At 26.8% G+C, this 24920-nt stretch overlaps 1 protein-coding gene across 2 annotated transcripts; it reads left to right on the top strand.

Annotated features, from left to right (window-relative positions):
• Nucleotides 1-809: 809 nt before the first annotated feature.
• LOC135925934 (uncharacterized) lies at nucleotides 810-22992 on the top strand. 2 transcript variants are annotated; one of them, XM_065461529.1, is made up of 9 exons: nucleotides 810-843; nucleotides 10219-10760; nucleotides 15016-15407; nucleotides 15874-16077; nucleotides 16308-16479; nucleotides 19446-19585; nucleotides 19704-20009; nucleotides 21367-21486; nucleotides 21832-22992. In XM_065461529.1, exons 2-9 carry the CDS (start codon nucleotides 10297-10299, stop codon nucleotides 22260-22262), a joined length of 2229 nt encoding a protein of 742 aa, XP_065317601.1. In that variant the 5' UTR covers nucleotides 810-843; nucleotides 10219-10296; the 3' UTR covers nucleotides 22263-22992. The 2 variants fall into 2 exon arrangements, with proteins under 2 accessions (XP_065317601.1, XP_065317602.1); XM_065461530.1 differs by lacking the exon at nucleotides 810-843 and having other exon boundaries at nucleotides 10211-10760.
• The last annotated feature ends 1928 nt before the right edge of the window (nucleotides 22993-24920 follow it).

Raw genomic sequence — 24920 nt, 5'->3', positions numbered from 1 at the left:
TTAGCTACTAGACTAAAAATTTGAGATCCTAACAAATAATTTCTAAGTAATACTAATTGTAACATGCCTGAGGTCCTATACACCTTACGAGAATACCAAAGGGTTATATAATTAATTAGTTTTATAATGATAAAGCGTTTTATTTTAATATTAATAATAGGGTATAATTATTTTCGATCTAAGTTATCATGTAATAATATAAATGTAAGCTCTACTAGTTTTTTTTAAATATTACTGTTACTTAATTTTTTTTTCTACATTATACTTCCTTTGATCAATACTTACATACATTTATTTTTTAAATTTAAAAATAAATTCATTACAATACATATTTTTGTTTCGTCATTCATGTGACAATCATTATATAATTATTTATTATGTAAATAGATGAGTAATGCTATTTAATATCCTTCTTTCAATTTTTCCATATTTTTTTTATAATAAATTTACATTCCCATATTGACTATTTGTTAATAATTAAATTATCCAATTAGTTATTTATTCATCATCTCTTTCGAGCACATAGACTTCATTATTTTTAAAAAAACTGATGTGAAAATTAATATTAAGGCGAAATTACAAAAATATCGAATAATATATATTATTTACATGTGCTAGCTTCGCACCATATTTTATTTCATACCCAAAAAAAATTTATCCACGGTAATTTTTAAATTTTTAAAAAATTAATAAAAACTATTTTCTCTATTTTTTGTAGCAAAAATCAAAATAAATTTGGTTCATTATTAAAAAAATTAATTCTCTATATTGTGACTCATTTCTACATTATTTATTCCCTTCAGGAAAAAAATCTTTACAATATATATCAAAAAGAAGAAAAGGGTAATAAAATATAATTTATTCTCATATTTTACCTAATTTATCCTAATAAACTTGCATACAATTTATAAAAAAATATCAATTTTAATTGAAAATATTTAAAATGTCATAAAACCGAAAGATTAATAAATATGAATATCTATTATTCTAAATTTTTCTTAAATTTCTAATTGACTATATTATGCATTTTATAAGTATAGGATATCGAAATCGATAATTCTAGTTTTAGACATTTTCTATTGGCATTTCAAACGGAAGGAAATTAAACAAATAAAAATAATTGTGCAAAAATAATTTGCAAAAAATTATATTTATATTTACATAACTTGAAAATTATGAAAGAATATTAAAGTAAATAAAAATATCTTTTTAAAAAAAATAACGTTCGGTTCATCTCTAATTTGGAATTTGAAAATCGAAACTTAGTCTGCTTTTCCCATCATCCGACTTCTTAAAATCTTTAATCATTCCTTCATTTTTTATATTCGTTTTTTTCGTTTTCCCTATACTATTGGAAATTTTAATGCTTTTGCCATGTGTTATTTACCTTTTAATATACGTAAGTTTTATTATACAAAACAATATCAATATGTTTGATTATTAGTGTACGTAACAAAATAATACAATATTTAAAAAAACCTGTCTAATATGATCAACGAAGAAAATTTAATTTTCGCTTAAATTATCAAATTGAGTTTAAATAAAATAATTTTCATATAAATATTAAGTATATTAATTTCACTGGCTGGGGGATCAAAATTATTCTTATATTATGATAATATTTTTAAAATAAAATTTATCTTTCAACAATGTCATTATATTATATATGTAATGTATGCATAATTGATCAGATATTTTTTTTTCATTGCTGAGCTGAGTATCATTTAATCTTGGTAATGCATAATATAAATTTTATTTACTTTATCCATTTTCTATGAATGTTTTTAGATTGCGTTTATTTGCTGTCAATATTCACACTTTTTACATATTACCAAAAACATTTATAATTTTTACTTTTACGTACTATCTATAACCATAAATATTTGCGCACACTTTGGCGAGGTAGGCAATTTTTAAAAAATATTTAGTCAAATCTATATTAGAAAAATTACTTTTACAAACACTGATATGATCGGGACTTTTACATCCCCTCTAAGTCAAAGACGATTTATTCTTAACTTATACCCTTCAACCCTAGACTTAATCAAACTCATTTCGCCAATTTCAATGCCGATAGCGTCTTCATAACTCCTTCAATTTCAATGATGGTCTTGCCCATTGCCTCCTGCCCTCCCCTAGTAATGGACATGTAGTAAATCTAGCAGGAATCCAAATCTTAACGAATATCATAGATTCAAGTTGGGTTCATAAAAAATAATTAAATGGGGTTGGTTTGAACCTTAAATCAGTTCTATCCTTTTCACATAAAAATTATTAGAATGATATAAAAAGAAGCCAATGTAATAAATTTCACGTCTCTGCCCAAAATTTTTTCTTTGGGGTTCTTATCCTATTTAATTTCTCTCTTTTATTATTTTATATTAATAAAAAAAACACATTTTACTTAGGAATATATTTTTCATTGTAGAAAAAGTAATTGCAAAATTGACAATATAAAGGTACATTATAATGATATTTTTTTAAAAATTATTGCAAATAAATATAAGTAATTGCACAATTAATACAAATTATATAAAGGTATTATTAAAATAATATTTTTATAAATTGAATATATTTTATTAATATCAAACGGAAATTAATAAGGACTTGGGACTGAACCGCTTAAATATTTGTTATATTTATTTATAAACTCTTTCTATTATCTTTCTTTTTTTTATAATAGAATATTTACTTGAATTGAAACCTAAACTATATCGCAAAATTACATCATATATTAATTAATTTTGGCAAGTTTTTCTAATTCATCTAAGAAAGACTCATTTTAGTTTAAATAGGGTAATTTTTAATTTTTAGCTAATTTGTGACATTTTTACAACTTTCCAAAATTTCCAGGCTGGGATATTTGAATTGAAAATTTTATTGATTTATACATATTTGTGAAAACAATCATTTTAAAAAATTAAATGGAAAAATTTAAAAATTATAATTTATGGTATTAATAAATATGTATTTTTTTTATCTTTACTCATTTTTTGGGGGAGAGGAAGATATTTAGAATATATAACCAAATGGTGTAATATGCGCTATTTATTTAATTTTAAGTAGATTTAATTTAGGGCTTTAGAATTTTTTTTTCCAAAAAAATGTTCATATTTTTAATGTGTTTTTTCTCTCTGAGATATATAGTTTGATGTACTTGTAAAAAAACGAAATGCCTTGCATGGTTTATTCTTTTCTTTATAAAAGATTTTGTACGCCTAAATGAAAACAATTGTAGTGTTGTTAAACGGTTCAATTTAGCTTATTTTAAATTGAGATTTTAGACAAAACAATATTATGTAAGTTTCGACATTTCGCTATTAGATGTCCAAACCTTTCTGCGATCTATGATCAAAATCTCCAGGCTTGCATAATCATTTTGGCTAAAATCGTGGGTTACCGTTTTTAAAAATCGAACCGTTTAACAACACTTTAAAGTTGGTTATTTAAATTTTGAAAAAATAATTATACAAACTGAAGCGTTTTTTTTGCGTTAAAAAACGTTAAATAGTTTACGTTTTTCATTTTTTTTTCTAAACAACAAAGTTTTAGAAAAATGTAAGCACTATTTTATTGATTATGATCCAGAAATGACAGCTGATTTATTTAATTTTATATTTGTTATAATCACTGCCAGGTTTGGCAGGTTATTAATAAAAAGGATTAAATTTTATTAAAACCCAATCTAAGCCTTAACCCACATCTCTCAATCTTTAAATAACCTCGACCCATATTTCTTTTACCTGTAACCTTTGATACTTTAGATATTTATAATATATTTCATCCAATTAAAAAAATTTCCTTCAATTCCTTGAGCTGAGTCAATATCATTTTATTTAAAGCATACTTTTTTACTGCGAACTCTAGAAAAGATTTTTAAAAAGTAAGTTTTTACAAATTTTGACTGATATGAGATGCAAGTGAGGGGGTGGAGGGAAGATAAAAATTAATTTTCCCACAAATGTCATTTACGCTTCAAATTTGGTTCGATTAAATTTTGGAATGCCACGAAAATCTCCCCAACACATGGACTTATTTAGTTCCATCCAAGATGAAAATGATAGTTCAACTTCTTTAAGTCTTAAAAGAAAGAGAAAGTTTAAAAATATAATAATATAAAATATTTGAGTTGATCAAAAAAACTCCTTTTATTCGCTCAAAAAAATAAGTACTCAAAATAATTCTTCATTTTTTCTCGTTAGATTCCGTTTTCTTTTCTTTTTATCTTTTTTAAAATTAAAAATATGATGTGAAGATTAGAAAAGTAAAAAAAATAATTATATAGAATTTTAAAAGGCGACCGCACAACATTAAAATAATTTTTTAAAATTTTTACTTTTTTTCCCCTTTTATGTTTTATTTTTTGAAGAAATATTTTTTATAAATTTTTAACCAGCTGAGCGCACCTTTTTTTAAAAAAAGAAAAGAAAATGTAAACTTTTTAAGGTTTGGTGCTGATTTTATTTTATTTTTATACAAAAAAAAATGTTATCATATTTCAAAAAAAAACATTTTTTTGTGTGTTTTTATCTATTTCATGTAGTAATGAGTTTTTAAAACTTTCAAGTTATACTAATCCCCTAACCTCAAAAGATTCTTTTGTTTTAAAGTTATTTTAAATGATTCTAATATGAATAACTTAAAGATTTGCAAATTTTCCCAGTATTCGAATTGGGAATATTTGTAATATACACAAATAAACGATTTAAAAGATCGAGAACGAAAAAATCTTGATTTCCTAATCACCAAGCTACAATTGGGTAAATGACTCAAATTCAATTCAGCTCCGTCTACGGGCGCATGCCATAAAAAATGGAGTTAATTATCTTTTCGTCTTTTAGATGTAGTTTTAGGGTAAAACTCGGTCTTAGCCGTGTTTGGAATCATAGAGTTGTAAATATTAACAACTATATCCCTCTATTCTAGCTAGGATAGTTATTATTTGCCCATTTTATGTAGCAGAAATCATATATTTACACCGTTTTTCGGATTTAAAGTTTTACACGTTTTAAATTATAGTGAGGTTATAACTATTGAATGGCTAAAGTCGGTGGCTCAATCTACAGATGCGTGTCGGAGATCCGTTAACATTTAGGTGTTTAAATTTATATTCGTTTCTTTGTTTGAATTGCTATATTTCTAAGAAAAACCCCGAGGCCAAAATGATAGTTTTCGGCTAAAATGGTAATTATCCAACTATATTTAATTTAAACAAAGAAATGGAAGATCGGTCAATTTAAAGATATTGGCTTATACCCGATATCCTGAAAATTAACTAATCATATCGTGAGTGAAATGATTATCTTTGGTGATGAAAAAAAATATCTAAAAATATGATCAATGTTATAAATAATTGTATTCTTTAAGTAAATGTAAGTTTACTGGTATAACAGGTTTGTGGGCTAAAACCCACAAGTTGCGGGTCTCTAGAATCTACCATTTTTTATTGTTTTTATTTTTTATTAAGGTCGATGTTTAATTTAAAAAAAAATTGGAATAATTTTACTTTATAGGGCACCTTAAATGCTGTTTTAATTTAATTTTAAAATTATTCTATTTTGGGCAGATTTTTGAACCCTCCAAAAAATGTTTTTATTTTATAATGAATTTAATCTTTTTATAAAATTAGTTTCATTAAATACCTCCTGGCATGATATTTCAATTTTAGAAAAACACGATTTCAGGCACCAATTTCTAAATTATGTTAAACTTGATATGTTGTATTATTATGGATACAATGTTATAGCCTTAGCTCATAAAGATCCGGAGGTGAGAGATATCGCCGCCAAGCTAAAAAAATCTAATTGGGGGTATTTGATTTAACTGACCGTGACTTAATAGATATTTATGACAAAATCTTTTATAAATTTATAACCCTTGAATTAAGAATATAGAATTACAAGTATTCAGTGTTATAGTATTTCCCATAAACCCACAAAAAATTATGTTTAATACATTTATATTAATATAAAAAAACATTTTTATTTAGGGTTTTTATTTAAATTTGCTATTAATTTTATAAAAATGGAATATAGAGGACGCTGTTAAAGGATGATTATATTATGAAAATTTCCTAAATGGAATAAATTTATGATCGAAAAAATAAGGTTTTATTTTAAAAAAAAATTCCAGTATTATACAATCTTTTAATATGATATGAAGACTTATCCTCGAGGTGCAGGAGGGCCTAACCCAAATTTTTTACAGATACAGGGTATCCAAGAGGCCTCAAAAAATGAATGCTCATAAAAAAAAAATTTGCGGGGGAGAGAGCAAGTTTTACGTTAGGCCATTTTCAGACAGAACGTTTTTTCAAACTAGTTTTTGGGTAATGTTACCATAAAATTTTTTTATTTCCAAAAAAAATGTTAAATTATTATTTTTTTTATATATAAAATAATATTTAAAAAAAAACAATCCGGAGCCACATTTCAAAACGCCATTTAACGTTATTAAAATTAAACCTGTTTGTTTTCTATTTACGATTAAAAAAATGGGGATCTAGATTATATAGTTAACATTTTTTTTTGGAAATAAAAAATTCATTGCTAGTAACATTACCCAAAAACTGCTTTGAAAAACGTTCTGTCTGGAAATGGCCTTAGGCCTTTGATAGGGTTAAATATAACATAGGAAATCGGAACGGGTAATGAGGTAAGAACACAAACAAACGTTCATATTATTTTAACCCTTCGTACGAAATATTTAAATTTTAGAAGATGAATTTTAATATTTAATTTTTGACCATATGTTTAATTTTAAGTTGGCGCTCGTATTCTAGAGATATTAAAAGAATTATTTTTTTGGTAATTTTTTTCTTTTATGAAAATTATTTACTCAGATTTTTCATAAGTTCTTTGTTGTTTAGTCTAAACTATCGAAAAGTAATTATATAAGCATGCATGTTTGATCCAAGATTTCTATTAGCTATTTACATTGGGCCGTTGCCCTCTTATCCTAAGTCAGGGACTTCTACATCACCCTTCCCCACAACTAATGACGATTTTACCCCCTACCTCTATAAATTTTACTCCTTCATACCTAATTAAAATTAGCAAAAAAGAAATCAAGATTAGCAACAACAAAGAAATTCAAATCAATACCGCCCCTCCCCGCTCTAATTTTATTCAAATGACGATCACATCTTCATAACTTCTCCCCCCCCCCCGGTTTCAATTAAATCTTGCGTCATACCCCCTAATAAAAGTCCCTGTCAGAACTGTTACCAAATAGAGAATTTTACAATTTAGACCTAGCCCTTATATTATGATAAGCAGAATTATCGGAGGTTTTTTATTTCGTAAATTGATCAAAAGGTTATCATAATATAACATGTATTATTATTTGTTAGCCTAGGGTTAGAATTTTTTTATCGTAAAGAGCAGAAAATTCCTGCTATTTGGCCCCTTACTTCTCTGATTATTATTTTTTTAATTTTTTGGATAGAATCGAAGACCCATCAAAGGCCATTTCGGGCGGTTCGGGCTTAAAAAATTGAGCCAAGCCTGGACCCAAAAAAGATTGTTTACGGGCCAGCGCTCTAACCGTCCTCGAGAAACGAGGTATGAGGTATTATGATATTTTACAATGCTCGCATCGCAATAATTCATTTTTTGATATTAACTATTTCATATATATTTTAGACAAAAAGTGGCTAATATATATAAAAGGAAAATGATCAAACCCTAATAAAACAGTATAAAAAAGATTATTTTTTTGTAAGTTGATGGTATTTTATTTGTAAAAAAATATACGGCTGTTTTTGCTTTTAATAATATACAATTTTTAATATAAAATATAACGTAATATAATTGATTCGCCTTGTATTAGTAAAAAAAATACCAAACCAAAATGATTTTATTCTGAATGTAAAAAAAGGAAGAGTAATTATATTATTTTGTGAACTTGGAAACGTATTTTATAAGGATTAGGAAATCCTCAGATGACCACTAAGAGCGAATCTAAAGTGGTCGAGATAATGAAATAGTCATATACGGAAGTTTTCACGCAACAAACTTATTATAGATGATGTATTATTTATTTTATTTCGCTTTAAAAGGTTCTGCCAACTCATATCATTATAATCTTTTAAAAAATTATCGGTATCCTTCCAAGTGTTGTTAAATGGCTTGATTTCGCTAATTTTCAATTAAGATTTTAGCAAAAATCATATTAAGCAATATCCAGACCTTTCTGTCACTGGTCATCTATGAGCTAAATCCCCAGGCTTACATAATATTTTGGCTAAAATATTATATTAGCCGTTTTTAAAAATCCTAATCCCAAAGAAAATGTAATTTTTAAAAAGCGAAAATTTATTTAAAGCTGGTTCCTATTAAAAAATTTTTTTGGACAGAGCCACTATTTTGGGTCGGGCTTCAAGCCAACTAGCATTTTCTAAGGATGGTTACATTTTCGTTCAACATATAGAACAACTTTGATAAGATATCATTTTTATTGAGGAGTTTGGTTGGGATCGTACCATGCCAAGATTTGGAGGTAAGTAATCCCTGGAGGTTTTATTGTATAATCTTCTTTTTTGGAATTTTTTTTTTTAAATCGTGAAAAAAACGAAAAATTTTTTAAGATAACCTTTTTCCATCTTTATTTAAAATATTTACATATGTTTTTCTTTCTAAATCTTGGGATTTTTTTTTCTCTTTTCTTCTCCACCCTCATTCCCCTCTAACCTTTTAAAAAACATAGTCCAAGTTTATGTTCTATGGTTGTTTTATGGAAACGAGCCGTTAAGTTATTTGCCTGTCAGGCCCTTTAAAAATTTATAAAAAGCCCGCCCAGTGTGGGGTTATAAAATATATTTGATAGAAGTTTCTTAAAAAAATGATAATTAATTTAAAATGGATGATAAAACAGACATATATAGTTAAAGAAGGAAATAAAGGCTTATTGCTCTAATTATAAAACTCAAGTTTAACAAGTTACGAAAGAATTCAAGGAAAATAATGACACGTATGGCATATTTATTTGCATAAACTTGTTTTTGTTAAAACTTTATCTTCTAAAAAATGGCTCCTAATTATTAGTATTATTTTTCAACTTTAACTTTTTCGTACATGATGTCAAAAAAGAAAAATAAGATAAGAGAGTTATAATTTATTAAAAAGCGACATTTTTACCTATTAATTATTTTTTTAAATAAAACATTTCATTTTTATATAAAAATTAAAAAAGGATGCAAAGAGTTTAAGTAAACATTTTAAAACTCGTTATTAGTTTATTCGAACGGCATATCACCTTTATCATTAGTTAATAAGAAAGAGAAAAAAAAATGTCAGGCAAAGATTTTTAATTTGAATTCTTAAATTTATTAAAATAAAACTTAGAATATTCTTATACATGTCGAAAAGGGTCATGGAATGCACAGGGTTAAAGCTTAATTATAAATAATTTGCTGAGCGGCATTTTTAAATTTTAAAGAAAGTTTGATTCCTTCGGGAATATATACCACTACACTATGAGTTTCAATTAATTGATTTTTATTATAAAAGTTTGCAGATTTTATTTACCAAGTTTTTATTGTCATCTCGTCCAAAAATGTAATAAGGAAAATAATCTTATCTTTTTATCAATATTACAACCACGTTTCAAAGGTCACCACCACTTCTTGGTGGAACCACCTTATTATCTTGACTCCTCTAGTTAGACCCCTGAGTCGGTGGCCTTAATTTGTTTCAAGTCAGGCGTTACTCAGCCAAAAAATTGAATTTTCAGGGCTTTTCTACTTTTAATTTTGCTAAGAATATGAGTTATCTATCGATCACCTTATGAACGTTAGACTGTATTGATAAATTTATTTTAAACTATACTATCTAATCAAGATTGCATAATTAATCAACATTTATATTAATAGCCATCAGATAATTATTACGTATAAATGAATTTTTACTAATATGGATTCGAGATTTAATCTGGCCTATTTCATTAAAGAATCTTTAAAAAATATATTTTTCAAATAGGTTTTATTTATTTTAAAACATTATTGTATAATTAATTATATTTTTTTTACAAAAAAAAAACTAATCTAACTTACTACTGAATAATTTTTTTTCTTCTATTCGCAAAAAAATTAGCGAATATCGAGATCGACATTTTTCAATATTTTTATCTCAGTGTTTTATAATGAATTATTCCCAAATTTATAAAATATTTATTATGAATTATGATTATTATATAATTTTAATTTGAAATATGAATTAGATCATTGGCCAAGTTTATGCCACGAAAAAAAGGAAGATCTTTTTAATTAATTAAATCAAACTCCTCCTTCCTAAAGATATGTACCTTTCTTCATTATCGCGAAATCATCGAATCAAACCGAAATTTTATACAGCTATAAAAATAAAATTGAAATTATTATTGACCAAAAAAAGTAATGGAAATTCGCGAATGTTAATTCATTTGTTATGGTTTTTATCGCACATTCAATTTATTATATGCCAAGATGACAGCACCCATGTTAAGACAGATGATAATAATAAAATGGATGACACGATTTATTATACCGCCGGTTGTCCTGACGTAAACATACATTATTCCTCTGCAAAGGAAATGCAGACAAATAACACAGGTATAGTCAAGTTTCCGATTAATTACGATGTATACGGCTTGAACAAACCTTACAAATGTAGATGGAATTTTTACACGAATTCCCTTATAAATTCTAGTTATTCCGATAATTTTAGTGATTTCAGCGATGATGTGAGAGTCAGGATAGTATTTCTCAAATTCAGGACTGATCAGTAAAAAAAATATATACATTCTAATTTTTATTGACAATTACCATTGCCATGCTATTATTTTATAGATTTTAAAAAATGCTTTCCTATTTATAATTAGATTAAATACCTAAATAAGAATATTATAATATCGATTTTAAGCATTGGTCAGTTAAGAAGAAGTATGCTTTGTATTTAATATAGCGAGTTTATTTGAAGTTTGAACTTTCATTCTTTAAATTTTTTCTATAAAAAGGCAGAAAAGAAAGTAAGAAACCCCAAACCACCAATGAATGAGAATCATATAGAGGTAGAGGTGTTATTAAAATTTATCAGAATGAATGAGAATTATACCCTTTTATAGCCACAAATTACATTACAGTTATATGCATTTTTTTCTTCTTATTTGTCAAACCAAATAAAATATCATTTTTTATTTATTGATTTTAATTTTTAAAATCAAAAATAGCTTTTGACAGATTGCTTCTTTCTCTTCTTCCTGTGTTCATCATTTGACATTATAAATTTCTATTAAAATTAAATTAATTTTTTTAAAATAATTTTACTTCCAAATTATTCAGATATATCATTTCTATCTTATTGGTATTAAAATTATATTTATTTCCCGAATTATATTATAATATATTTTCGCCCTATCTTAAATATAAATTCCTTCAAAAAAATAATTAAAATTTAATTAAAAAATTTTATTTGTATTTCTTATCTCCCTTTCCTTCCTTTATTGTTATTTTTTCTTGCTTTATTTCTTTCTAGGAGAGAGTGGAATCTGATTAGTTAGTTTGGAAAAATTTTTTTTACTGGGTTTACATTCAGTTGTGAAAGAATGAAGTTAAGATTTTAAATAAGAATCAATTTGTCTAGGGCATTGATGCATTTAACTAAAAAGAATAATGAACAGAATCAATCTGATTAAATTTCATTTCGAAGCACGATAAAACAAAAATCTTTTTCTAATTCAAGAATTTAACAAAAAAAGCCTATACTTCAAAATTTAAATTTCTAATTTAAAATACTCTTGCATTTTCTTTCTTCCCTCAATTTATCGATATGATTAGTTTAGGTAAGTGTTGTTAAATGGCCCGATTTGAGCCGATTTTTAAAAACGGGCTAGCTCAATGTTTTATCCAGAAAAATATTACGCAAGCCTAAAGATTTAGCTCATAGATGGCTCATATCTTGGACTATTAGCGGAATCTCCAGGCTTGGGCAATATTTTTCTGGCTAAAATATTGAGTTCGTCGTTTTTAAAAATCGGCTCAAATCGAGCTTTAACAACGCTAGTTTAGTTATATTTGTTTTAGAAAACCATTTAATTTCGCTTCTTATGATTTTAATTTCATTTAGCTTTTTTTTCATTCCTTTTTTTTCCTCAAAATATTTATATATTTTTTTAAATTTTCTGTTACCATTTTAAAATGTAATTCGTTTGCAATATACTTAAACCTTATATTTTTATAAAATATTAAATTGAAATTTTTTGAATTTTCTAGCCAAAATTCCTAATTATATTTTAAATTGTGTAATAAGGCCGCCTTTTTATATTATGTAATTAATGGGGGGGGGGGGGGGGGGTGAACAAATATTACGAATATTGTGCTTCTTTTTAGTAGTATTTTTTCCGAGGGGATATTTTGTTTCATAGGCTTAGGAGGTTATAGGAGGTATTGTCTTAAAATACTTGCTATTTTTAGTTATTTTTAATTTTCTTAATTTTTTTTCTATCTTTTTTACGATCTCTCTTTATTTTATATAATAATCAATTTTTGCCATCTTTCCTGAATTCTCTTTTTTGCTTTAAAAAATTTTTTCTTTATTTTTCCGCACTCGGCAGAATTTTGCTGGGGGGGGGATTATTGGATTTGTTTTTCCCCTTAAATTTTATTGGAGGTTTTTAAATCCACATACTATAAGTCATTTAGCTATTTTACGTTTTTTGAAGAATAATTTTGGTTTTTTACTTTTTTATATAATATTTTATTTTTATTTTAAAAGTGTAAATTATTTATAGCCATTATTTAAAAAAATTATTAAATTTTACCTATTTTTTTTCAAATTATTGTTTATTGTAATATTGTGTATATTATTTTTTGGGGGGATGGGGGTGTAGGGTTGCTAGGTCTTTCCCCAACGTGGGAGACTCCCGCAATTTTTTAATTAGGACTCAGAGATCTCCCATCAGTAAAACTCCCTTTTAAAATTTTCAGCATATCGTTTTTAATTTAAAATAATAATTTTGAGAAACAATTAGAAAATAAATTAAAATAACTTTACAAAAGAGTAGAAATACGATTTTTCTTTACCCGGTCAAAGGCCGACGCATATTTTTTTTCGCAATTTTCGAATTTCTCCCTCAAAATTTTTTTAAAATCAAATATCTCCCACAATTTGAAAATTTAAACCTGGGGGAAAATTTTTATTATCCTATTAATATTTAAGAGAGCAGGCTATTTTCTCTTACCCCCCCCCCCTCCCTTCACCCAGCTACACCTATGATTTTCCCTGACATCTTTCGTCAGTTCTCTATTTTAATTGTTAATTATTTTTAAATAACTCTTAACCCAGAATTTAATTTTATTAATTATAAATAGAGTCTATCTTAGATTTGCTAAATTTGTATATAATTCGAAAGGTATATGAAATAAAAAATATAAAGAGACATTATAAATATAGCAATTAAGCAATACTATCAATATATAATAGTATACATTAATAAGAATAAAGTGTAAATCGACAAATAAAACTAAAATATTGAAAGTATAAAATTGTGATAAAAAAATAAATACTATTTATTATATATAAAGGAAAGAAGGGGTAGAGATCAGAATAAGAAAGAATCAAGAAGAAAATAAGTATTAATACAATGGAAATTTGATTTGATAACCTGGATTGCATGTCTTTGACAAAGGTGTGTACCCTCTTTCAGGTCCTCTATTTTTACCAAAACTAGTCTACCCAGTATTTTTTATTAGGTCTTGGGCTTGAAAACCAAAAGCTACAAGAGTCCGAGGACCGGACCCTATGTAATATTCATCTGACATATCCATGTTCTCTGGATACTAAATTTTTGTTTAAGTTTGAAGCCAAAGGTCGATGCAAAAAAAATCCCAAGCTAGGAACTTGTCATCATTTTAGGTTAATCTAACTGATTCCATCCGGTTTCTTATGTCAGGAAACAATCTGGTTGGTTCCCTCGCGCGATAGAATCCCAGCAGATCTCACTTTATAAGCGAGTTTCATAGGGTGAACCGGGAAACTCTCTCGCTTCTGAGATGCATTGAAGGCAATGTCGGCCTGAATCGGCCTGTTTATGACATCTAGCACATTTGTATGCCATGATCGAGTTCATGTTAAAAAGTATAGCCAAAGCAAAGATTCCTCGTCATTGAGATCCAAGCCAAGGTTTTTAGATGGGATCATTTTAAAAATTAAATCAATTTCAAGTAAAATACTAAATGATAAGTGTATTATTATATATAATCGAAACAACTTGCTATAATCGGAACTAACCGAAAAATATGATTTATAAAAAAAATTAGGAGCTGACTTAAAAATAAAAATTACAAATGCCGGGTTTAATTTTTTTCTTCACAAAGGATCAGGCTGAATTAATTTTTTCGCAATTAATGAAATAAAGATGAAAGAAGAAAAGAATTGACAGTGAAAATAAAGATTATAGGACTAAAACGACAAAAATGATTAAATCAAAAATTAAAAAAATCATGAAAAAAAATTAAAAATAATCAAAAATTTTTAAAAAATGCCAAATAAGGACATTTCAGAAAAAATGTATAATAAATAGCGACTTTTCCTTTTTTGATCGGGAATTTTCCTAAATCTTTCTACTTTATTTTCCATATGATTTAAATACTGTAAATTATTTAATTCTATCTCTTACAAATATTTAGTTTGATGGTACATTTTTATAACTTTCATTATTTAAATGTTGCAAGTAAAGCAAAATTAAAAATATTTGTAGATATAGTCATAGTAATGGCGTAGCTATAGGGAGAAGGGGGGGCGTTTTCCCCTTTCGGAAATTTGCCTGTTTTCATAAATATTATTTTCTATTAAAATTACCCCCCCCCCTTTCTCGCTCCCTACACCCTATTCTTTCCAAAAAATGAGTTTATGTAAATAATTTATTAGAATATTGATTATAATTTCAGGAAAAATAGTAGATATCAGGCCCTGCCAAAGGGCTCTAATCTATCACCATCAAGTTCAAAATGAATAAACACAAAATATATATTTAATTTAGACGTTGCACTACGGTGAGAAACATAGATCAAGAGGGAGGCACATTCTCACCTGATAATCTCAGAGACGCTTTTAATATATCTACTTGTAGCATGCTCCCTTTTTACACCAAAAAATATTCCTTACCTTCCGTCAACAGGATCCTAGTCTCCGATATGTATTCCTCTTCTGACTTGGGAGAAAAAGAAGGCCGTCCTAGCGTTTTGAGTAATATGGGTTGCGTATGTGGGACTAAAGATGGCGCCGCTCATGGGACCCATTGGTATATATCGTCTGCAACTCGTACCGGAAGTAGTAAAATTTCAAAAGGGTTGAGTGTCGAGTTATCGGTGCCTCGTCCACAGTTTGGAATATCTTTCGCGGTTATGTATGAGTTCCTCGTCGATATGGAAGGTTTGTCTTCTTGACTTAGGGTGCGTCCAAAGTCAAAAAAATTTTTAAGAAAATAAATGATTCTCTCATTTATACGTTATGCGTCCAAATCTCATTTATACGTTATGCGTCCAAACTCGATTTCGTAAATTTGAATATAATTTTTTTTTTAAATATAATTTTGACTTTGGATGCACTATTAATAGTTGGAAAAGGGGGAATCAAAACAGAATAAAGAAAGGAGAAAAAATGGAAGAAATTAAGAAAAATAAATAAGCATTTTTTTCGCGGCACAATACCAATAGTTTTGTTATTTATATAATATAAGAAAAGTTTTGTTTTGATGAAATTTATAAATTCATCCATAAATGCCTGAATTATATGCTCTTCGATTGTATTAGTGTGACTCTTTTAGTATTCTTTTCAGATACTGCGACAAATAAATAAAAAATGTACTTATAATTTCTTTTTAAATATAAAAAAATAGAATGTGGAGGACGAGTACCCTTAGATGGAGACGATTTGTCTGTAGCTATAGGAGGCTTTATAAAATCACCTAATTATCCTTCGCCCATACCAGCTGGATTGATTTGCGTATGGACTATATCTCTACCAAACTCTACGTCATTCCTCGAAAGGTATGGGGGGTCATCTATTCAGGATTGGAGGATCTTGCTTAATTTTACTAATGGTAATATTAAATCAATAAAACATCTGAAATTACTAATATATTTAAAAAAAGAAATACGGTCAAATATAGGGATGAAAAAAAATTAAATTCAAATAACTATTTTTTTAAATATAGCTTTATAATTTAAAGTGAAATTTTTAAACTCAAATAATGTCCTTTGAGCCAAATGGATTAGGTTGAAATTTTTGGGTCTTGCTTATATTTATTTATACATTCAATACATAACCAAGAAAAAAGTGCGCTTTTAAACATAAATGACGCCAATTATGACGACGCTAAATTACTTGTTATAAATGGTGTGAGTGGCTCTTCTATATCCCCCTTCCCTTTGATGTCCGCGGCTCGGAATATCAAAGGAACATCCCTGCTTCTGGAATCGGAAACTAATATCTTGACTATCAAGTATTGTATGCTATTGTTTTTATTTTATCCCATTTGTACCGTTCGATACCCCTTTTTAGAGACCGATTGGTTTTATAGTATACCATCATATATGATTTTTAATAAGTCATTTAAAATATACTACTTTTAAATTTTAATAAACTTATCAATATAGGTTTAAGCATGTTACATTTATCATTGTAAAAATATAATATAATTATAAATCATTTATTTATTATATAGTAAAATTGTTGTATTTTTTTTTGTTCCAAAAGTCTTTCTATCGTGTAAAAAGTAAAATCATAGTCTGTTCATGGCATAGGCATATCCAGAATTTTCCTAGGGTGGAAACCACTATTTTCCGCCATAAAGTTTATATGAAGTCTTTAGGTCTACTTATTGTAGACATTTGACTTTACTATATTTTTATAACAATCATTTTTGGTGTGTAGGCTGAAAATTTTCTTAAAATGATATTTACGAGAACACGCAAATTTCCAATGAGGTGGGAAATCTCCCATCCTTTGGTTACGCCTATGATTCGTGATAAATTGTAAATTCTTAGAATTTTTTTAAAATATTTATTTAATTTTTATTTTTATTTCAAATAATTTAGTAGTTTAAAAAAAGAAAATTTACTTCAATTATATAAGAATTCTTAATTTATACTTAATTAAATATCAATGGTGAAAAATTAAGAGGCCATTTTATAGGATTGGGAAATTTAATAATATCGAACGATCTCCGATATTTAAAAAAAACGAATAGGTTCCGATTAAATACGGTATAAAAAATATATGCCTACTCATACTCTATATCAACTGTTTAGCTGACTAATTTTCCTTATAAGGGATTTTTTTCAAACTTTTTAGAAACCTTTCAATTTCGCGCCTATTATAAATCTTTAGAGACTCATGTGCAAAAATATGTACTACCCTATCATTCAACTTTCAATTATACTATGCATATCCGCCATTTTCTATAATTACTGGCTTGTTCCAATCATAACTATTATTATTTTTCTTACATTCTTTCAATCTTTTTCCTTTCTAGCTTTGATACATGTTAGGGAAAAGTAAAAAAAAAATCAAAAAATTTATTTAACTGATGATCGAATGATTTAGGATATTATATTATTCATCATATGAGATAACTAAGATGCAATGAATGTCCTTGAATGAAGTCGCATTTTGTTTAAAGAATATTTTTCAATCTCTTAATTTCATCGAGACCTACCAATTTTGTATATAGGAAATGTTTTTTCGCTAATTTGAAAATAATAAACTATGTAAAATTTGTTGCTTTACGTCGCTTTACCCAAATTTTAAGCCAAAATAATTGGCTCACGTCTTTAGGGAAAAGCTCATTTTTCGCCTCGCACTTCGATACTTATCCAAATTGATAATACCAAATAGTATGCTATTTAATATATTGTCTTGATCTTATCTTTTCTCTGTTACCACCTTCGGATAACACTAAATATATTTTAATGCTTTTATAAAATGTTAATTTATTACAAATTTGAAAAATGAATCATAACACATTTATAAATCGAGATCTTTGAGATATACAAATATGGTATAATGTGGGAAATATTTTGTTTTAATAAAAAAACAAATTAATTCGGTTAATTTATCCAATTTTTTTTCTTTCTTAAAATATAAAAGATAGATTAATCCTAACAGATTTTTTTACAAACTTAATTATAATGATAATCATTTGTAATGGGCCCATTTGGTTTAATTTGGTTTTAAATTTAAACATTCTATTTTTTGCATTTGGTATAATAAGAAAATTTAAAAAAAGAGAGTGACGCTTGCATTTATAGTAAATGCGTCATCTTCAAGCGTTGCGTTATTTAACACAGCGTTATCACAGCTGATTCAATTTTAAAAATTAATTTAAAAGGTAAAGTTAAAATGAAGATAATTATTTTATATAATATTTAAGAAAAATCATATACCTTTTTATCGAATTCGCTATTATTTTTATAATTTGCTGCATATTTTTTTATCAACGCATCGCAACATGTGTTTTTCAAATTTTATGATACCGTTATCATATTAACGCTTTATGTTTATAAATTTATACCTATTTATTGGCTATATTTTGTAATAACGCAATGCTTGAAAATGACGCGTTTACTACAAATGAGACCTTATGCGGACAAATTGAGCCTTTGCGTTTTGCCGTACTTTTTAAATAAAAAACATATCAGGTTTTCTTTTTTATTAATATCGTAGATTCAAAATTTTAACTCAGTTAAAAGATTTGTCATTATATTATCTTAGCTTTTTTATTTCATTAATTTTTAAATATTCCATTTTAAGAAAAGTATTGAAAAATCAAACTCTTTTAAAATGGTTGCTAACGCCAGACGGTAATTTTACGAATATGCACGATGCCCTTTGAAATGAATTATCTGAGTTTGAAACGTTCAATTTGTGCACATTATAAGGAAGAACGAAAGGTGGGAAGTATTAAACAAATAAACTAGGAAAGCAATATGTTCTATAACCTGGAATCTAAAAAAGGAATCCCCTTTTCGTTCTTTAAAACGATCCCACAAATTTGGGAGTCATGTTTCGTGATCGGAATTCCCCACGGAGAGCGGGTTCGAACCTTGTTTACGTCAAAAAGACCAATTCCTGGTGAAAGTATTAGCTCGTGCCGGTACCTAAGTTTGAGATGAAAAAGAATAATGTTAGACAATAAACTGGCCATACCTCAAATTACTATAACCCAACCCTATATAATATGAAATATTCTTATATACATATATTTCCCCTAAAAATAGCTTGTAAATGATAAAAAGTTGACAAGTAATCAATTATTAATATAGTATATCGGACTTTCGTAAAATAAAGTCCATTTACGTTTTTATTAGGCCATATTACGTTGTTGTTTTTAGAACGAGATATCGGTGGAAATCGTCTTTTCGTCCTTGAATATTTATGTATATAATTTTTTAATAAACATAAAATTAGATTGATTACCCTACTTGAAACCGACGATGAAGATGACATCGGTGATAATAAAAAAACCTTAACCTTACCATTTAAAATTAGGTGGAGTCCGTTTCTGAAGTACGAAGGAGATAACAAGAGCGGTGAAATGATTAACCAGAGTATATTTATTATAGAAATTTTTTTAAAAATAGAGGAAAATATAATTTTTTTAAATAATGAAAAGATAATAAGAAAATATAAGTTGATTATATTTTTTTTAAAAAAAAAATGGGATAGAAACATGCGGCAAATGGAGTTTCGAATGCTCTTCTTTCAAGAATGATACCATTCCTCAACGCGATCTAAAAACCTTAGCAAATGCTAACGTTACTTCTTCTTTCATTCATTCACCCCTTTATTGCGTGCCCTATAAACTCTTGTGCAATGATTTCATTGAATGTCCGAACAATATGGTGGACGAGGATGAGCGTTCATGTGATACAAAACTTAAAATCATGAGTATACATGATGATGTTGGCGAAAAGACGCAATCTGGCGAAGTAGTGGCATGGCCTCACATGACAATCATTAGGAAAGAAATCAGTAATATTAAAATCATTATGTTAATTAAACCTTATATATATCACATTAGAAAAAATGGAGGATTTAAAAAGCTACATAAATATCCATTAAAATAAAAATTTTGTTTTACAGATGATTTGTCGTTTTTTAAATTATAAAATTGTTTAAATAAAATAAATTAGTTAGGATCAGAGTTTGGCTAGAGGGTGGAACCCTCGGGACCGCGTCAAATTTAAGCTGGAACCGGAACCTTTTAGTGCAAGTTTCAATCTCTGGTTAGGATAATAGCATTTTGTGACTGTAGAAGCTTTAAATATGACAATTTCTAATATCAAATTAAAATTGACACTTCCATATGCTAAAATAAATGTATTATTAAAACCTAATTTTAAATGTTTTCATTTATCCCTACTATCATAATATTCCCCATAGTTGTTAGTCCAATTTTTAAATGTTATTTATGATCCTTGGATAAAATATTTATGTATATCTTAGATAACTGTATAATATCAATCATACAATCTTTGCCTTAAAATTATTTTTAAAAAACATTTATCAAGATTTTTAAATTTTCAATTAGGTTTTACATTATTATTTAGATTAGGCACTTATTCAGCTAAGAATGGTCCTAAAAATTTTCTCTATCTTCCTAATTATTCTTCATGCACTGTTGTCTAGTATCGTTAATATCATCTCTAGTTCTTAATCTAATCATCGCCATATCCGTATTGCCAATCCTGTCTATTTTTCAACGCCCCTCCCTTCGTTTTCTATCTAACACTAATGCTTCCATTTTTTCCTCAATTTGCCACTTCTGGTATTCTTTCCTTATTTCTAACAAATTCCAGAGACCTACAGAAGTCAAAATTTTAGTTCAGGCTCAGATTTAAAAAAATCTAATTTCAGCCATAGCCCAGATTTTTTGAAAAAGTTTCCCTCCCCACCCGAGTATTTTTTAACCAAGTCTGGGTATTTATAATTTAGGGCCTAGTACTGAATTTTTAATCCGGTCCGGAGTTTTCAATTTCGATCATTTTAAGATCCGACCCAGATTTTTGTTACTTTAAATAATTTTGGATGCACTTTGTAATTGTTTTAAAGCGAACAGAAATGATAAAATGATTAATTATATCATTTGCCAACTGATTATTTCATAATGTTTTAAAAAGTTAAATCATTTTAATATTATAGGGCTGGGTGAATTCCGAGCCTGCAGGTCCTCTGATAAATATTATTTTTTAATAAAATGAAAACGGTCACAATTGAGATTTTAAGAAAGAAATGGAAGATTAATTTACCTATTTGTATTATAAATTAAGTTTAAACGTTATAATTTAAATTTTTATTTATTTCCTTTGTCTAATCCCATCCTCAACAGCTTCTAAGGAACCCAAAGATGAAACCTATTACCCTCTACTCAACTTAGGCATAAACGGAACCACTAACAATTCATCGCCCTATACAAGCAGAGGAATTCCACAGAAAAACAACCAGGAAGGTTTAATATTTGTAATTAAAATAATATAACCAAAATAAAAAATTCCTTTATTTCAAAAAGAACGGCTGTATAATATTAATTATTAATATTACAAATTTACATAATACAATTTCCAGTAAGTTTAATTTTTTAAATAGGACTCGTGAATAATTGGCTTAGAATATGAATTAGGTGTTAAAGTACTTTATTGTAACTCAGATTTTTTAAACCTCTTCAGCTGTGTAAAAAATGTTACCACCCAAAATAAATAAACTGGCTCAAGCCATAACCCATCAATTTTTATGACTATTTTTTTAATATTACTAAATTTCAAACATGTAATTAATTAAATTAAATAAAAAAAAGGAAAGGGGAGAAATGTTCTAGCATGGGGTCTTGGTGTTCCGTTCTTTATCCTTGCCGTCATTTTACCGATCCTTTACTTTGCTAGCAGACGATTCTCAGGCCGGAAAAACCAATACGACGTCAAATATTACAATACCGGATATAAGTTGCAGAAAAACGATCTTGCCGCTACGAAAACCGAAGGTTTAAAAGGAAAGCCTACGATCATACGTCAGTATCAAAATGGTATCACGTCTAACGGCACCCACTCGCAAAATGGGAGTGGCGCTGTTTTTTTAAACGGACAAAAAAAAGGTAGTACTCACGGAGATCAGCTAAAAGTCATTCATCTCACGTCCGGGAAGGCAGACAATAGTGACACATCTCGTGACGAAAAGTATGTACTGCTTTACCCGCCGGAAGTTGATGAACTCTACGAGCAAAGTAGATAATAAATATGGGATGCATCAAAAAAAATGCAAAGCAAATATATATTATAATATCGCCTGTAAAGAAAGCCTTATATTTAAAAAAAAATCTTATGGAAATGAATTGAACTTGATCAAAATCAAGAAGTCATGTCGACAAATAATACAAAGACTCATTTTTAAAAGCTAACTCTTATCTTTTAACATATTTGATTATTTTACCAAATTTTAGTCATTATTTTAATAGTATCTTATGAAGTTTTACCACAATTTTTTTTTAAATATCGAGTATGTTTAGAAATGTTTGATCTCAAGGTATTTAAGGGGGTCAAATTATTTTTATTTTATTTCAAAAAAAATTTGCTACTATTTATAACGTTTTTTTACCCTATAATTTATAAAAAAAATTTATTATTCACAATTATTATAAATGTAAAATTTTTAATGAAAAAATTAATTATTTTGTAATTTAAATATTTACAGCCACTTTTACAATTATTTGAAAAGAAAAAATTATTTTCATTGCTGGTTGCCACGTACTCTGGTGGTCAGCAAACTAATTTTATAAGCTGATCATATCACTTTTTAGGAACCATAAATAGAACTTGAAATATTAAATTAAAATATTAAATTTCTGATATTAGATATCAAAACAATGCCGTTACTCTACTAACTGCAAAAAATGAGAATAATTTTTTCCGTTCGGAAATTTTTGTATATATTATTTTTTTTATCCAACTTCAATTTGAAAATATAGTCTCAATAAAATAATATATTTCGATTGAGTCGTTAAACATTTCACTCGCAAAGAGCGAAAGTAAATTTTTTAACATAATCTGAAGCCATTTATTCCTAAACTTTCATCAATTAAATTTATATTTTTTTAAATATCGCTAATAAATTTTTTTTCGAAGGGTATCACAGTAATAAATAATTTATATATATATCTACGAAAAATATACACCATTTTGAAAATTATATTATGATTTATGTATTATTTAAAAATATATATATTATAAATAATAAAATTCATATCAATTACATTTATTAGGAGGATTATTCTTATTGGTGTGAAAATTAATTTAATTTTTAAAAAAGCAGTTTACTTGCTATAAATACATTTTGAATACTATTTAAAATTTTAGTAGTCTGATAAAATTATTTAGCTTGTTTGGCATACAAAGATGGCTTTTTTAAAAAATAAGTAAAATGAGGAGTTATTTGAGATTCTAAAAAATGTAAATACTAATAGGTTATAACGTGATGTTAATAAACTTATAATGCACGAACATAATTAAATTTCAACTAAATTTTAATGTTAATAATAGACCTTAACTTTGGCCTGATAGTGTAGCAGAGAAATATGTTAAAATTAAGACTCAAGTGTTAGTTGGGTAATTGCTCTCTTTTTAGTCTGCACGCCAAATTTCCGATTTTCTAAGCCATTACTAGGGTTAAATCATTGATTTAAAAATACAATAATATATATGCATTATTTATTAATGTTTGGTGTATTAATTTTATAAAATTTTTGTCTTAAAAGAGCAAAAATTATGACCCTTGGAAAAATTAGGTTTTATTTTTTGTTATATTTCTAAAATTTTAAGCTTATTTATACCAAATACCCTGAGCTAGTGTTGTTAATTGGTTGCTTGTGTAAAACTCAGACCCGGGGGTTGGGTTTAAAAATCGACCAAACCAGCTCTGAGCTCAAACTCCGAGCACAGCAGACCCAAGGGTTCAGATGAATAATGTTATTCCAAATACTTCAAATAAAAATTATTTACCAAAAGTATAGAAACAGCAAACCGCAATGACGTTTTCTGGGTAGGGTTAAAAAAATTTTAATCGGGTCCACCTAGGACTTAGAAATACCAAAAAAATAGGATTAAAATAAGTTATTATGTTGGTTAGCCTGACGATTATTTCCAGCTATACGACTTTAACAACGATATGAAAAATCACTTTGTTTTCTAAATAAAAGTTAAATTAGAATTTTTATGGGATCAGGAATGAACTATTAGTCTTGAATTTAAATATTTTCGAACTCAGGGCTAAAAGGAAATTCCAAATTTTTCTTAACATTTATTTTTAATATATTTCATTTTTTAAAAAAATTTTAAATATAAAAATAAACAAAAATACTGAATATAATTTTTTTTTGCTTTATATGTTTGGGCCATAAAATATATTCGATTTATTTCATTTTTAAGATTATAGTCGATTTAATGACAATTAAATAAAAACTCATCCAGGTAAAAATATTTTGTTTAAAAAATAATTAAAATAACACATTTGCAATTTATTGAAAAATTTAAAATAATTTTCTTTCTATAAAAAAATTTAAGATAATCTTTTTATAAAAAAAATTTGTTTTTTATGAACGAGGTTTTTTTATAAAATTAATTTTTATCTATAAACTGGAAGATTTTTTGAATGAGTTAAAAAATACACAATTTCTTTTTGAGTAAAACTTAAAGTCAAATTATGATAATTTTTTAACATATTTTTCCATTGTTTATTTATTTTCTATTAAATTTACCTTTCTTATATTGTAGTTTCGAAAATGACTTGTGAAATCTTTATTTAATGTATATTTATTTTATTTATATAAAAGATCAATTTATATTTATTGTATTGCTCATAATAAAACGAAAAAATATATCTAGATTATATAATAAT

The sequence above is a fragment of the Gordionus sp. m RMFG-2023 genome, chromosome 3 (assembly GCF_954871325.1).
Source record: "Gordionus sp. m RMFG-2023 chromosome 3, tfGorSpeb1-WG-v2, whole genome shotgun sequence".
Classification (NCBI taxonomy): Eukaryota; Metazoa; Nematomorpha; class Gordioida; order Chordodea; family Parachordodidae; genus Gordionus; species Gordionus sp. m RMFG-2023.
Note: the sequence above shows the minus strand (reverse complement) of the source record. Positions and strands in the feature narration are given on the sequence as shown.

What these genes read in the sequence shown, in the direction of transcription:
- LOC135925934 (XM_065461529.1), top strand. Translation starts at nt 10,297, where the DNA reads ATGTACCTTTCTTCATTATCGCGAAATCATCGAATCAAACCGAAATTT. An exon ending in CTTGCTTAATTTTACTAATG is followed by an intron (nt 16,078 to 16,307) that starts GTAATATTAAAT and finishes TACATAACCAAG; the next exon opens with AAAAAAGTGCGCTTTTAAAC. An exon ending in CGGTGAAATGATTAACCAGA is followed by an intron (nt 19,586 to 19,703) that starts GTATATTTATTA and finishes AAAATGGGATAG; the next exon opens with AAACATGCGGCAAATGGAGT.